The sequence below is a fragment of the Perca flavescens genome, chromosome 16, assembly GCF_004354835.1.
Source record: "Perca flavescens isolate YP-PL-M2 chromosome 16, PFLA_1.0, whole genome shotgun sequence".
Classification (NCBI taxonomy): domain Eukaryota; kingdom Metazoa; phylum Chordata; class Actinopteri; order Perciformes; family Percidae; genus Perca; species Perca flavescens.
The window spans coordinates 24,696,505-24,713,397 of NC_041346.1; the positions used below are offsets into that span (position 1 = coordinate 24,696,505).

The following is a 16,893-nucleotide window of genomic DNA, read 5'->3' on the forward strand; positions in this document are numbered from 1 at the left end:
AGTATGTCGAAAAAAGCCATAGTATAATATTTTCAAAAAAGTCATAGTATAGTATGTCGATAAAAGTCAAAAAAGTCATATAGCATATCGAAAAAAGTCATAGTATAGCATGTCGTAAAAAGTCATAAAAAGTCATACTATAGTATGTCAAAAAAAGTCATTGTATAGTATGTTGCAAAAAATGTATAGTATGTCGGAAAAAGTCATAACAAATCATAGTATAGATTGTTGAAAGAAGTCATAAAAAAGTCATATTATAGCACGTCGAAAAAAAGTCATAATAGGCCATGTCGAAAAAAGTCATAGTATAGCATGTTGAATAAAGTCATAGTATAGTATGTTGAATAAAGTCATAGTATAGTATGTCGAAGGAAATCATAGTATAGTATGTCGAAAAAAGTCATAGTACAGTATGTTGAAAATAAATAAAAAGTCTTACTTGAAGAGGTACCCTGAACTGTTTGAGGTGGTTTAGTGCCTTGCTCAAGAGCTTCTTGGCAGTGCCGAGATGAGGTGATCTGGCATCTTTTCAGCTACCAATACGCACTCCATATTTTGGTCCATATGGGTACTTGAACCAGCAACCCTCTGGTTCCCAACCCAACACCTTATGGACTGAGCTACTGCTGTCATTGTTCAGTATGCTAAACAATGTTAACAGTATAGTATGTCACAAAAAGTATGTTGAAAAAAATCACAAAAAGCTTATAAATTAAGACATAATATACTATGTTGAAAATAGGCACAAAAAAACCTCATAGTAACATACTATACTACATAGTAAAAAAGTCATAGTTTAGTATATCAAAACAAGTCAAAAAACAGCAACAGAATAGTATGTCGAAGAAAGTCATAGTACATTATGCTAAAAAAATTCATAGTATAGTATGTCAAAAAAGTCAAGTTTAGCATGCTGAAAAAAAATCATAAAAAGTCATAGAATAGTATGTAGAAAAAAGTAATAGTATAGTAAGTCAGAAAAAGTCATAGAATGGTATGTTGAAAAAAAAAGTCATAGCATAGTATGTCGGAAAAGCTCAAAGTATATTTATGCTGAAGAAAGTCGTAGTATAGTAGGTCGAAAAAAGTCATAGTATAATATATTTGAAAAAGTCATAAAAAGCCATAGTATAGTATGTCGATAAAAGTAAAACAAGTCATAGTATAGCATGTCGAAAAGAAATCATAGTATTTCAAAAAAAGTTATAAAAAAACATGGTATAGTATGTTGAAAAAAGTCCTAGTATAGTATGTCGCAAAAGTTATATTATAGTATGTAGAAAAAAAGTCCTAATAAAGTCATAGTATAGTATGTCGCAAAAGTTATATTATAGTATGTAGAAAAAAAGTCATGGTATAGTATGTAGACAAAAGTAATAGCATAGTATGTCAAAAAAAGTCAAAAAAGCTTGTACTATATTATGCTAAAAAAGACAATATACTATGTTGAAAATAAGCACAAAAAGTCGTAGTATAGTATGTCGAAACAAGTCGCAAAACAGTAACAGAATAGTATGTTGAAGAAAGTCAGTACAGTATGCAGTTAAGTTTAGCATGCTTTTTTTCAAATAAACACCAGACTACAGAGAAAACTTTTATTAACAGTTTATTCACAGTCAATTGTACAAACATTCATTAAAAAACGAGTGCATTATAAATTCAAGATTGGTTTGTGACATTAGATGTGATCAAGAGTTCTGTAGAGCAGATTTAAAAAGAATTAACATCAGTCCAGGGACATCTCTACAAAGGCAATATAGCATTTGATTTCTCAGTTTGAAATACAAGCAAGGAATTGATTGTATATGGGATTTGCTTCCCTTTTGGATTCCCATGGCCGGCATTTTTCAGTTGTTTTCAGATACCTTTGTACTCGCGGGGACAGTAGCTGGAAAACAGCGGCTCAGCTGGGATCCCACGCCTTAGATAGGAAAAGATAGTTCAGATGATGAATAGGTTTCATATGAAATTAGTAGCCTTTAACAGGAGTGTGTCTGTTGGATTCCCACAGAAGGATTCACAAATGTATTTCTGATGTACATACTAATATTTCTAAATTAAAATAAATGTAATAGAAATCCACAAATACTCCCGTGGATGTGATAACCATTTTTTTTTAACATTAGTTTTTTATTGCATACTATAACTTTTGACGTTTTTGTCACAAAATGTCAAAACATGACATAAGGAAAAAGGTTTCCACTACATTTAAACCCCTGTGGGCCTATTTGAACTGGATTTTTTTTACTTGACGCTCTCTGCCAGACTGCTGCAGGTCCGATTATTTGAAGGTCCCATGACATGGTGCTCTCTGGATGATTTTATATAGACCTTAGTGGTCCCCTAATACTGTATCTGAAGTCTCTTTTATATAGACTTTAGTGGTCCCCTAATACTGTATCTAAAGTCTCTTTTATATAGACTTTAGTGGTCCCCTAATACTGTATCTAAAGTCTCTTTTATATAGACCTTAGTGGTCCCCTAATACTGTATCTAAAGTCTCTTTTATATAGACCTTAGTGGTCCCCTAATACTGTATCTAAAGTCTCTTTTATATAGACCTTAGTGGTCCCCTAATACTGTATCTAAAGTCTCTTTTATATAGACCTTAGTGGTCCCCTAATACTGTATCTAAAGTCTCTTTTATATAGACCTTAGTGGTCCCCTAATACTGTATCTGAAGTCTCTTTTATATAGACCTTAGTGGTCCCCTGATACTGTATCTGAAGTCTCTTTTATATAGACCTTAGTTGTCCCCTAATACTGTATCTGAAGTCTCTTTTATATAGACCTTAGTGGTCCCCTAATACTGTATCTAAAGTCTCTTTTATATAGACCTTAGTGGTCCCCTAATACTGTATCTAAAGTCTCTTTTATATAGACCTTATTGGTCCCCTAATACTGTATCTAAAGTCTCTTTTATATAGACCTTAGTGGTCCCCTAATACTGTATCTAAAGTCTCTTTTATATAGACCTTAGTGGTCCCCTAATACTGTATCTAAAGTCTCTTTTATATAGACCTTAGTGGTCCCCTAATACTGTATCTGAAGTCTCTTTTATATAGACCTTAGTGGTCCCCTAATACTGTATCTAAAGTCTCTTTTATATAGACCTTAGTGGTCCCCTAATACTGTATCTAAAGTCTCTTTTATATAGACCTTAGTGGTCCCCTAATACTGTATCTAAAGTCTCTTTTATATAGACCTTAGTGGTCCCCTAATACTGTATCTGAAGTCTCTTTTATATAGACCTTAGTGGTCCCCTGATACTGTATCTGAAGTCTCTTTTATATAGACCTTAGTTGTCCCCTAATACTGTATCTGAAGTCTCTTTTATATAGACCTTAGTGGTCCCCTAATACTGTATCTGAAGTCTCTTTTATATAGACCTTAGTGGTCCCCTAATACTGTATCTAAAGTCTCTTTTATATAGGCCTTAGTGGTCCCCTAATACTGTATCTAAAGTCTCTTTTATATAGACCTTAGTGGTCCCCTAATACTGTATCTGAAGTCTCTTTTATATAGGCTTTAGTGGTCCCCTAATACTGTATCTGAAGTCTCTTTTATATAGACCTTAGTGGTCATCTAATACTGTATCTGAAGTCTCTTTTATATAGACCTTAGTGGTCCCCTAATACTGTATCTGAAGTCTCTTTTATATAGACCTTAGTGGTCCCCTAATACTGTATCTAAAGTCTCTTTTATATAGACCTTAGTGGTCCCCTAATACTGTATCTGAAGTCTTTTATATAGACCTTAGTGGTCCCCTAATACTGTATCTGAAGTCTCTTTTATATAGACCTTAGTGGTCCCCTAATACTGTATCTGAAGTCTCTTTTATATAGACCTTAGTGGTCCCCTAATACTTTACACCCATCACCATTTCTAGCCACTGGGGGACCATAGACAGGCTGGGGGAACTCATATTAATGTTAAAAAACCTCATAAAGTGAAATGTTCATGCCATGGGACCTTTAATCAATTGGATCACCCATGACGGAGCTCAGGCCATGTTCCTAAAATATATGCCTACTGGAATCCTCTTTGAAAGAACTGATGATGTGACAGAATCTAAGCTGATGTTTCTTCAAAGTAGCAAGTCCTAGTATAGCATGCCATACAATTGAAATAGAAATGCATAGTATGTCATAAAAAGTTTAAGTATAGTATGTAGTAAAAATCCATAGTATTGTCTTGTCATACAAAATGTCATAGTATAGTATGTCAGAAGAACTCAGTAAATAAGTCATAAAATATGTAGATAAGTGAGATAAACCTGAGATAATGAGATATACAGACTCTAGATACTTACGCCACCATGCGACAACGGTGCACAGACAGTCGGTTAAAAGCGTCACTAATGTCCGTCACTTCCTTGGCACTCCACAGACGCTCTGCCACAGCACTGGCACGGGGCCTGGGAGCGACAGAAGACAAGTAACCAAAACAAAATTATTTACGGGATGTGTCACGGTTCAAAATAAAATCACTGTCTGACAAAGAGTTTATTACAGAATAGCATACCAGAGTCTGGGTGTCAGGTTGGTTGCATCCACATACTCCCCCCACAAACAGGCTTCTCCACCAATCACAAGCTTCTTTTGTTCTTCAGTTCCTGTTTAAAAAAAAAATTTAATATACAATGAGATAGCAGCCCAAGCAACATCCAGGGAATCTACAACTCCACTGGACTAGAGTGATAAATGAAATAAAAAAAAATTGACTTTTTGACTGATCAAATGAATTATAATTACACTGTGATTTTGTCACCTCTGATAGCAAAATATTAAGATAATTTCCCTCTGTTCATTCAACAGGCTTACACATATTTGCACAGGAGTGACTAACAACTTTAACGACATTTCAGATATGTGTCAAGAGTCAAGCAATGCTCTACTAAAATCTGAGTCAGAACAATAAAACAGAATAATATGAGTGAGGCAAAGTCCTATAACCAGTATGTGAATACTGAAAAAAAGCAATAGTGCATAAACAGCAAATTACCCACTGTCAAGAGCAGGGGGAAAAGGTCTTGCTAAATAAATCATTCATGCAGACACGAACCATTGAAATCCTGTGGGTCGGCCTTGTAATGGCCACGCCAGTCCTGGCCGTAGGAGATACGGTTTAGGTACCAGGGAGTGGACAGCAGGGTCTGGTACCCTGCTGATGTAACATTTGCCATCTCACTCTGGTATTGCTCCTGGTTTCCTTTCCAAACGTGGATAAGTGTGTCTGGTTTCAGCTACACAGCACACATACATAAAAGTATCAGTATTAGCAAGAGAAAGAAGAAAAATGGGGGGGGCCCCCTTCTCTTGATTGAAGACGAAAATGTCCGAGCCTTTGATTACTTCAAGTCCATTGAAGACATTTGTCTCTTGTGTTTTTACTTCTGCTTATATTCCATTTTAACTATGTGCAGAGCATTATATCACATAATCTGCATGGTCATATTTTTGTGTCTGGAAATCAGAGGTTCAGTCCACTCTCGTCTTGGTCCAGGTTTATGGAGGACCAAACCAGACTTCGATTTCCCTCGCTGGGGAATTTGAACCCAAGACACCAAAGAAGGGTGTGTACCATCTCACCATGCCACATTGTTTACTCATTTACTAGTATTTAGTTTATTGGTCATTGTATCAAATAAACCAGGTTTGGTCCTCCACAGCGGGGAACTACATCAACCCATGAAAAGAAACAACACGTGAAACCAACAACAAAGCCCCATCTTCACTTCATGTCTACCTGGCACTCACCCCTTGTCACAACTGTGCAGTTTTCAAGCGTAAGCCTGTTGAACAAAAGCCAAAATTCCCGTTTGCCTCAATAAGCAGGCCCAAATCAGAGTTTTCCATATCATGATTCCATATCAGACGCTGTTTTTATGAAGAAAAACTGACCGTCGAAGTCGAGCGGCTCAACCTTGTAGTACTTCTGCCAGTCCTGTGCGTAGCTAATGTAATCTAGGTACCATGGGGCGGAGAGGATGGTGGTGTACCCTGCAGCCGTGACCTTGTTCATCTCCTCATTCGCCCCGCCGCCGATCCACACATGTACTACGGTGTCTGGCTTCAACTGGAATAGTTACAGACCAAGCTACTGCACTTAGGTTAGTTACTACTTGAGGAGTTGGTTTTGTTTAAAGGAATAGTTTGAAATTTTTTGGAAAATGCGTTTATTTGCTTTCTATCTAGGAGTTAGATGAGAAGATTGATACCACTCTCATGTCTGTATGCCAAATTCCATGAGAAGCTAATTAGCTTAGCCTATAGACAGGAAAAGGGGAAAACTATAGCCTATGTCTTTCCAAAGGGAACAAAATCCACCTACCAGCACCTCTAAAACTCACTATTTAACAGGCTATATCTTATCTATATAAAAACTGTGGAACAGTCATCTTTAGAGGTGCTGGTAGGTGGATAGACTCACCGTTTACAGTTTACGGACTTTGCGATAAGCGAATAGGCTGCCGCTGACATATTTAGTGTTTGAACATAAGATTGGAATCTATCTTTTCATCTAACTTTAAACATTAAAGCACATAAGCTTATTTACCAAAATGTCAAAGAATTCATGTAATAACAGAATGAAAAACAAAAAGACTCATAAATGCTGATGAAGCATTTATCAAACCAAACTCTGGGTCTAGTTAGTACATAAAAATCCGGCATTTGAGAGTTAGAGTTAATTATAATATGGAAAAAAAGTCTTTAGTTACCTTGACACCATTATCAAAGACCTCCTGCCAGATTATGTAGCCCTTATGGGTAGTGGTGACGATATCCAAGAGTCTATCAGATCAAAAAAGGCACATATTAGGATTAGAGGTTAAAATGTGAAGTTTCAATGATAGCCAGTTTACTGTTGAACAAGTAAAACACACTTTTGGATATAGAATGATTCCAGTTTCTTGTAGTCGTCTCCGTAGCCTTGCTGATCCATGAACTTCTGAATGTCCGGGTTGGACTTCCTGCAGGGGTAAACGAAAAAGAAAACAGCAGCCGAAATATTAATATTAACCGCTGTCCAATCTTTCACGGTGAGAAGTTTTTCGACATTGTGTACACAGTCTCACCAGCAGGTGAAGTCCACCTCATCACCTCCCAGGTGGACGTAGGCGTCAGGGAACACGGTGCTGATCTCCTTGAAGAACTGACTCATAAAGTCATACGTGGTGTTCAGGATGGGGTTCACTGGTCCGAAGGAGCCGGAGGGTTTGGAGCCAGAGTAACAGGGTGTGAGCAGATCTTTCTGGCCTGAGAGGAAAAGTAGATTTGTCATGCTTTAATGTTTTCAGATATATCCTTGCTGAATGCTGATGTTTTAAAAAAAAAATAAAAAATAAATAAGATTTTTGTAAAAAAATAATACATAAAAAAAACTGCAAAATTCACCTTTCCCCCAAGACTGTGTGTGTCCTGGAGTGTCAAACTCGGGGATAACACGAATGCCTCGCAGGCGGCCAAACTCAATGACCATCTTCACGTCAGCGGGTGTATACACGTGTGTGTATGGGTGGTAAGCTCCCTGTGAACAATTTAATGAATTGTGAAAAATACAATGTCATGATATTAAAAACTTTGCTTGTCTTTGCGGAGATTCACCACCAATAACTAGAGTTTAGAGTCTCTTCCCGAGCCCTAGCCCGAACTTGACCCGCGGGCCGATATTTCCCGCCACTATCCTCGGGCCGGGCCCCTGATCAAGCATTTGTGTTTTTTTAAATCATTACTTTATTAGCCTAATTGGGTGGGGAGAAAGCTATGCCTCTCCAGCTTCTCCCGTAGCTCTGGGTATATGTCCGGCACTGACTTGAGTATGAGGTAAACTGTGCTAAATCGTGTCTCCCCCATCTGTAGCACTATCTTCCATAATCGTGAAACCAGGCCAGATTGTTTCAGATATGTCACGAGTCCTTTAGCAGCAGATACGGTCTCTCCTAAATCCGGCGCTTTGTCAGCCAGTGCGTCGGCATGCAGACCGTGGCGACCGTTTGAATAAACAAACAACGCAGTTTACATGCTTCGTCCTTGTTGCATTAATCATTAAGATAATTCTAAACAGATTTCTGTAGTTCAAACAATTTGGAATTGTAGTTGAGAACATCATTTTTTACGGCCCACGTATTAAAAAATTGTCGGGTTTAAATCGGGCTCATAATTACAGTTAATGTGTCAGGTCGGGCCGGGCTCGGACACAACGTGCACGGACCTAAAAACCTTACTGACCTGCTGGCTCAACTGTGGGAACGTTCGGCTCAGGTAGGGGAAGGATTGATCATCCACGATGTGCCAATGGAAAACATTGAATTTGTTCATCGCCATCGTTTCCTGTATGAATGCACAAAAAGGAAAATAATATTTAAGCAGTAAATAAAATGAAAAATTAGAAAAAATAAATGAATAAAAAAGGTCTTACTGACGCACCAGATTAGCCAAGATCACTTTAAGGGGCAGGAAATGCCGAGAGCTGTCCAGTAAGATGCCTCTATGTGCAAATCTAGGGAAGTCACTGATTGCTGTTGAATTGATGCTTTTCTGAAAAAGATACCAAGTGAAAATCAGCCTGAGTTAAATCCTGGCTCACATACGGTTGCCCCATGATCCTCATTATGAATAAAACATTTAATACAGTCATTTTGTCTTTTACTTACCGCTCCATATTCATCTTCATACACCAACTGGCTGAACGTTTCCAGACCTAAAAATGATGCAAAATAAACACACTGTATGTAATCATGCTGAGTTCTTAGAAGTTTTTTTTTTTTTTTTTTAAATGGTACAATAAAATTGAAAAGGTTACGGTCATTTGATAACGTTCCCTAGGTATGGGAGCAAAGTTCTACAGTAACAAAAACACACTGGACTTTTATGTTGTTGGAGTGACACCAGTTTTGCCACACAACATGTTATGTCACATCAGATTCAGCACTTTATCAACACAACAGCTTTTGATTGCACATATTTAATATACAAATACATGAGACATTCTTTACACCATCATTTTTCATCTGTGATCAAGTGTTTGCGAGGGTCCAGAGTGGAGCTGAGTATAATTATCTGATTGACAGAAAATAGATTTGGGAAATACTCTTATTTTGGGTTCTTGCTGAGAGTTAGCTATCACTCTCATGTCTGTCTGTTAAATATAAAGCTACAGAGAGGAGATATTATCTTAGTTTAGCATAAAAACAAAAAAACTAATTATAAATTGTAAATTTGTAAATTATAGAGTGTGGTCTAGACCTACTCTATCTGTAAAGTGTCTCGAGATAACTCTTGTTATGATTTGATACTATAAATAAAATTGAATTGAACTGAATTAAACAAACAAGATATAATGTGTTAGTGTGGTGGCAAATTTTATTTTAACCATTTGTTTAATGATATTGACCATTTGTTTAAAGATTGTTTTAAACCTCCACATAATCCTGTTCCTTCCTGTAGACTTAAAGGCACCAGTGAGAGAGCTGGCCTTGTAGACTGTGAGCAATAGAATAAGTTATTTTCGCTAAAGAATTGCAGCTCCTCATTTGTTTATTTCTCTCAGATAAAGTGAAGAAGGCTATAACACTGTGTGAAGCGTATCTCTTTCTGTCTCCTGAGATAAGCAGGTGTTTAGTCTAATGTAGGAGACACAGGAGCAGAATGGAAGGTTGTAAAATCATCTGACTGTCTATGGTATTTTTTAGAAAAGTGGCAGCATGCTAAAGATATTTGAAGAGGGGTGGCTTAATGGAGTTTCTTCACTATAAGATGTCTTGATTTTTAGGTTTCTAGTTAGGAAAGACATTTTCAGTTGTGCTGCGTGTACCTTTGAAACCGTTTTCTCCATTTGCAAATGTAAATAAATACTCAAAGACCAAACTTTGGTTTAATTCTCAAACAGTCGTTATTCGTTTTCATTTGATCATTGATATTTCTAAATGCTGCTGCTTCATAGGAAAACTTCCATCACATTAGTTATTGAGCTTTAGGAGGTGCTGGTAGGCAGATTTAGTTACCTTTGCATAAAGCCAGGCTAGCCGATTCCCCTTGTTTCCAGTTTTTATGCTGAACTACACTAAGCGTCTCCTGGCTGTGGTATTAGAATAGTATTGTTTGCTTTGAAACGGTGCAATAATGGGCAAAAAAAGCCTACCATGCAGGGCTCCCCAGACCTTTGGCGCTTTCAGGACAGCATATGGCAGATCCACTGACAGTTCATCTGTGGAAACAAACAGTTGGGAATTGCATGTCAGTGTTGTCAAAGCTTGGCAGGTGGTTATTACTGTACTAAAGTCAGGGTCTTAAACACTCAGGGAGGCTTTAACCAGATGTCTATACTGACCCGTTAATCCAAATTTTCTAAAATCCAGGTAATCTCTAATTCCACTGGTGAGTCATGAGTATAAGCCCTTTCTCTGGTTGTAAAATGTAGTAGGAAGACTCAGATAGATGTGGCGATATCAAAGTATTCAGATGTTTTACTTTGAGTAAAAGTACCAATACAACAAACGTAAAAATACTCTCTTACAAGTAAAAGTCATTAATATTATCAACAAAATGTAATTCAAGCAGGGCTCAACACCAACTTTTCAAAGTCATCCGCTTTTAGTTTGGAAATTGAATATGGTTGCCATTTATAGTCACCTTATATTTTGAGTAATTAAGATACTATGCAGTTATACATCAGCTTAATAATAAAAATGTGACCTAAAATGATAACACCTTAACTACAGTAACCAACAAATTAATTGTAGATTGTGTTTATACCTTGAACTGCAAACAGCAATGGATACATATTATAATTCATCAGCAGAGGCTTTCAGATAACAGCATTGACATACTTTAACTTAAATGACACATTTTAGTTAAAGTATGTAGGCCTGAGTACTGTTAGTTAAATGTGAACAGGTTACAAAATTAGCACCATCCACCAGCGCTTAACTTTATCCACCAAGTTAATGTTGCACCCTGATTGTAAAGTATCAGTTAAAGTATTTGTAATGCAGAAATATAGTCCATGTAGAGATCATTTTAACTACTTTATATAGCCTACAGTTGGGCAGTTTATTCTTTAACAATGCATCATATTTATGTCTGTAAAATCGTAATCTGTAAATTAACTAGTAACTTTAGCGGTCACATTAATGTAAACACCCCATTTTCTTTCTAAAATGTGGTGGAGTAGAAGTATTTAAGTAGCAGAAAATATACTTAGTTACATCCCCCCACTGCACAGAAGCACAACAGTTAATATCATGATTATGTGATTATGTGACATCAATAAGGAAGAGAAGAGACTCACATGACTCGTCAGAAGTCACACTGGGGTAACCGTCACATTCAGAGTCAGGTGATGTGATCCACACCTGCAGTTTTGTCAGCTCAGAGGGGCCTGTTCGCCTGCTTTTTCTCGGCCCCTGCCTTTTAGCGCTGCCAAACATGTACTCATAATACCTGTCGAGAGAGGCAGAGAAGGGAAGACTTGATTGTCATGTAGGTGTGGGGTCCCTGAACGCAGCACGGCGCTGTATTTCCTTATAACAAACCGAAAAAGAAACGGAAAACAAGAGCTCAACAAAAACAAACAAACCAGTTACATAAAATAGAGCTTCTTACCTCCTGTAAGCATCCTGCAGGAGGCTGCAGCTCGGCCCGGCGGATGACTCCTTGGCGTCAACTATGTTAAAGCTGGTTAACTTGAATGAAATGTCTGAGATTTTCACTTTCTGCGGCAGCGGCCACAGAGAGACATATTGTGAAGCCTGAACAGCGCGCACAGTCCCGGCCTCTTCGTCCAATTCATCGATGTAGTTGTGCTGCTGCCCCTGGGAAAAGGCAAGAGCCAGCAACAATAGCGTTAACTTCAGAGCAGCGATCATGTCGGTAGTAGACAGACGGTAAAGTCCCAAGACTGGCGGGCGACCAGCAAGCAGCATAATGTGGAGGGCGGGAGATGGGCGGGGCATCACATGCGGAAGTCTATGCTGTGTAAAGATTTAAAGAGGAACCACAACCGAGCCTACTGCTTAGAGAAATGTAATAATTTCCTTCCTTAAACTCATGAAGTTAAATGCGAAGTGCAAAAGAAGCCAATGCAACAGAAAACAGTACATCTTAAGTTAGCTATATGTAGACCTTTGTTGACATTTGATTGATGTAAAGGCCATACACTATTACTAGCTACTGTCACAACAAAGTTATTTGATCATATTGCCAAAATGTGTTTTATCTTGATGTTATCTGTCGGAAATAAGTAAGTAGGCTAAACGTTCTATTGCACAACACATGCAAAACAATTCTATTTAACAAATTAAAATAAAGTAGGAACGATGCATTTGAAATTTAAAAAGACATGGTAAAATATGTGGTAGATAAACACTTTCAGACACTCTAGGAGAAAGCAAGGTTAAAAAGTTGTATCTTCAGATGTCCTAGAAATAATAAATAATAAAAACACCATGACCATTGGCAAACATGGTTTCCATTAGGGCTGCAGCAACATGCTTCAACACTACTTCAGCAACTGTGCTCAACCTGCTTCTGAGTGTGTAGAGTGGTGTGTGGTTTACAGTTAAAGCTCAGGACAGGATAAACCAGAGAGTCATACAAAACATATGGTACATCACCGTGTCCAAAAGGTTTCAGTTTGGGATATCTGCCTGTATCTGTGCCACAGATCTCAACTGACTTTTCACCAGAGGAGGAACAAAACTACATTTGTACATTACATTTGTGTTACTAGAGTAAACCTGAACCTTTACTTTAGTACAGCGTGTTTACTTACATTTTAGTGACTAACAGTTTATTCCGTTGTGGTGGCAAATTTTATTTTAACCATTTGTTTAATGATATTGACCATTTATTTAAAGATTGTTTTAAACCTCCACATAATCCTGTTCCTTCCTGTAGACTTAAAGGTGCCAGTGAGAGAGCTGGCCTTGTAGACTGTGAGCAATAGCATAAGTTATTTTCGCTAAAGAAATTGCAGCTCCTCATTTGTTTATTTCTCTCAGATAAAGTGAAGAAGGCTATAACACTGTGTGAAGCGTATCTCTTTCTGTCTCCTGAGATAAGCAGGTGTTTAGTCTAATGTAGGAGACACAGGAGCAGAATGGAAGGTTGTAAAATCATCTGACTGTCTATGGTATTTTTTAGAAAAGTGGCAGCATGCTAAAGATATTTGAAGAGGGGTGGCTTAACAAGAGTTTCTTCACTATAAGATGTTTTGATTTTTAGGTTTCTAGTTAGGAAAGACATTTTCAGTTGTGCTGCGTGTACCTTTGAAACTGTGTTTTCTCCATTTGCAAATGTAAATAAATACTCAAAGACCAAACTTTGGTTTAATTCTCAAACGTTATTCGTTTTCATTTGATCATTGATATTTCTAAACGCTGCTGCTTCATAGGAAACTTCCATCACACCGTGCACTATACCTAATCTACAACAAATAGTCATTCTTGACATTTTCCCCACAAGATAGAATAAACAAAATCATGAGATAAATTAAAGCTGAAATAATACTTCAAACTCCAGTTTCATTATTAGAATTGTTATTATTGTTGTTTTTTAATTAAGTTATTGTTTTTTGTTTTGAGTTTATGAAATGTTTTCTTTCCTCGTTTATTTCCTCTTTTTTGTAAATAATTGATGTAAATTTGAAATTGATTTTGGGTATGAGGGAGGGAGTTCACATTCACATTTGGTACACGCGGGGTGGGATTAAATAAATGTATACTTCTTCCCACTCCCCTTTGGATATGTAAACAGATCGTCGAGTGTTCACAAGTTGTCATTATTAATTTATTGTCTTGTTATTTACTGTTATTGATTTGTTTTGTTTTTATTTATTGTCTGCTGTTCTGTTCTTTACATGTTCAAAATAAAATAAATAAATCAATCATCTTACATAAAGTAGAAATATCTTAATGCAATAAAAAGGGACAAAGAAAAATTGGTGTGGTCTTCTACTCTTAAACTAACAAATGCACCATCATATGTCTGTTCATACTGTGTCAATAATATATATACAGTACAGGCCAAAAGTTTGGACACACCTTCTCATTCAATGAGTTTCCTTTATTTTCATGACTATTTACATTGTAGATTCTCACTGAAGGCATCAAAACTATGAATGAACACATATGGAATTATGTACTTAACAAAAAAGTGTGAAATAACTGAAAACATGTCTTATATTTTAGATTCCTCAAAGTAGCCACCCTTTGCTTTTTTGATAGCGCTGCCAACCCTTGGTGTTCTCTCAATGAGCTTCATGAGGTAGTCACCTGAAATGGTTTTCACTTCACAGGTGTGCCTTGTCAGGGTTAATTAGTGGAATTTTTTCCCTTATTAATGGGGTTGGGACCATCAGTGGTGTAGTGCAGAATTCAGGTTGATACACAGCCGACAGCCCTATTGGACAACTGTTAGAATTCCTATTATGGCAAGAACCAATCAGCTAAGTAAAGAGAAACGAGTGGCCATCATTACTTTAACAAATGAAGGTCAGTCACTCTGGAAAATTGCAAAAACTTTGAATGTGTCCCCAAGTGCAGTCGCAAAAACCATCAAGCGCTACAACGAAACTGGCTCACATGAGGACCGCCCCAGACCAAGACTCACCTCTGCTGCTGAGGATAAATTCATCCGAGTCACCAGCCTCAGAAATCGCAAGTTAACAGCAGCTCAGATTAGAGACCAGATGAATGCCACACAGAGTTCTAGCAGCAGACACATCTCTAGAACAACTGTTAAGAGGAGACTGCGCGAATCAGGCCTTCATGGTCAAGTAGCTGCTAGGAAACCACTGCTAAGGAGAGGCAACAAGCAGAAGAGATTTCTTTGGGCCAAGAAACACAAGGAATGGACATTAGACCAGTGGAAATCTGTGCTTTGGTCTGATGAGTCCAAATTTGAGATCTTTGGTTCCAACCGCTGTGTCTTTGTGCGACGCAGAAAAGGTGAACGGATGGATTCTACATGCCTGGTTCCCACCGTGAAGCATGGAGGAGGAGGTGTGATGGTGTGGGGGTGCTTTGCTGGTGACACTGTTGGGGATTTATTCAAAATTGAAGGCATACTGAACCAGCATGGCTACCACAGCATCCTGCAGCGACATGCCATCCCATCCGGTTTGCGTTTAGTTGGACCATCATTTATTTTTCAACAGGACAATGACTCCAAACACACCTCCAGGCTGTGTAAGGGCTATTTGACCAAGAAGGAGAGTGATGGAGTGCTGCGCCAGATGACCTGGCCTCCACAGTCACCGGACCTGAACCCAATCGAGATGGTTTGGGGTGAGCTGGACCGCAGAGTGAAGGCAAAAGGGCCAACAAGTGCTAAGCATCTCTGGGAACTCCTTCAAAACTGTTGGAAAACCATTTCAGGTGACTACCTCTTGAAGCTCATCAAGAGCATGCCAAGAGTGTAGAAGCAGTAATCAGAGCAAAGGGTGGCTACTTTGAAGAAACTAGAATATAAGACATGTTTTCAGTTATTTCACACTTTTTTATTAAGTACATAATTCCACATGTGTTCATTAATAGTTTTGATGCCTTCAGTCAGAATCTACAATGTAAATAGTCATGAAAATAAAGGAAACGCATTGAATGAGAAGGTGTGTCCAAACTTTTGGCCTGTACTGTAATATATATATATATATATGTGTATGTATGTGTGTATATATGTGTATGTGTGTGTGTGTGTGTGTGTGTGTGTGTGTATATATATATATATATATATATATATATATATGTGTGTGTGTGTGTATATATATATATATATATATATATGTATATGTATGTGTGTGTGTGTGTGTGTGTATATGTCCACAAGGTGTCTTTTGTGTCATGTATGAAGCATGTTTTACCATAAAGATTTGTTATGGTCAAATGGGGATTTAGAACATCGGTAACATCACTACGTAGCAAACCATACATTTCTTTATCCGTGAATTACTTTTTGGCAAACAAAAGTAACGTATATTTGTTCATGCATAGCCCCATACAACACAAAATATTTCCTTATTTAGTGAAATACAACGCTTTTTCGTCATTTCTTGTATTGTTTCACCTCAAATGTACAAGCCCAAAATGTGGCAAAGAGAGAGTTTTAATACGGTCAGAAGAAAAGAAAAATATATGAAAAAATATATTGCTATTTTACACATACAGCAGTTGAGTCTGTGAGCCCAAACAATGGGTAAGTTAAGCCAATGTCAATCAGACACAAGGGTTTATAATGAAACTAATTATTTCCTCAGTTCCAGACTTCAGTATTTGACACTCCACTTTGTCCACTAGATGTCTCTCCTGTCATATAAACATAAAGCATTTCCCATTATTTCTTCTTCACAACTAAATACACCTCTCCAAGGAACACTTTGCTTAACATCCTGGACATGAAGCTACAGTTATGGTGTAATTTCTGTCTTCATAAAAACAGTTGATGGGAAAAGAAACCGGATGCGAGTATGTAACGGCTCTAGCCACCACAACACAAGCACACAGAAAAACAAACCAAATAATAACATCATAGCCCTCGAGGGTCCACTGAAGAGTTTAGTCACAGCCAAAAGTCTTGTCAACAAGGACCACAGATGTGACTCACACAAGATGTCCAGGGATATAATTGGACTTCCCGTTCCCAGCTACCCCCAACCAAAAACCACAATGTCTTTATAATCCTATGGATTTATATTGGCCTATAGCAGTCAGTGGTGAGTTTGCTATAACTCAGTCAAACACTATGGTATTTTCTACATGCTATTGTTTTGAAATGTATCACTGTAGTTTTTCTTTTAGTTAAAAGCACAACACAAACAATACATTTAATTTAGGCTACTTTACTATAACTATAACCAACTGTACAGTGGCCAGTGGTCCATCATGTTTTGCAGTAT

At 37.5% G+C, this 16,893-nt stretch overlaps 1 protein-coding gene across 2 annotated transcripts; it reads right to left on the bottom strand.

Annotated features, from left to right (window-relative positions):
- Positions 1-1,581: 1,581 nt before the first annotated feature.
- hexb (hexosaminidase B (beta polypeptide)) lies at positions 1,582-11,945 on the bottom strand. 2 transcript variants are annotated; one of them, XM_028601291.1, is made up of 14 exons: positions 11,607-11,945; positions 11,293-11,444; positions 10,144-10,209; positions 8,657-8,703; positions 8,430-8,540; positions 8,232-8,333; positions 7,398-7,530; positions 7,079-7,259; positions 6,887-6,973; positions 6,722-6,794; positions 5,065-5,245; positions 4,525-4,615; positions 4,313-4,417; positions 1,582-1,921 (listed from the first exon to the last, which is right to left on the bottom strand). In XM_028601291.1, the coding sequence occupies exons 1-14, from the start codon at positions 11,924-11,926 to the stop codon at positions 1,858-1,860; spliced, it is 1,713 nt and encodes a 570-aa protein (XP_028457092.1). In that variant the 5' UTR covers positions 11,927-11,945; the 3' UTR covers positions 1,582-1,857. The 2 variants fall into 2 exon arrangements, with proteins under 2 accessions (XP_028457092.1, XP_028457093.1); XM_028601292.1 differs by lacking the exon at positions 5,065-5,245 and adding an exon at positions 5,904-6,078.
- Between the last annotated feature and the right edge of the window lie 4,948 nt (positions 11,946-16,893).

Bases quoted from the DNA above. Each gene is read 5' to 3' on its own strand.
- hexb (XM_028601291.1), bottom strand. From the start codon at position 11,926: ATGCTGCTTGCTGGTCGCCCGCCAGTCTTGGGACTTTACCGTCTGTCT. The intron at 8,541-8,656 runs GTAAGTAAAAGA...TATCTTTTTCAG, and splicing joins ATGAAGATGAATATGGAGCG to AAAAGCATCAATTCAACAGC. The intron at 4,616-5,064 runs GTTCGTGTCTGC...TTTTTTAAACAG, and splicing joins CGACCCACAGGATTTCAATG to GAACTGAAGAACAAAAGAAG.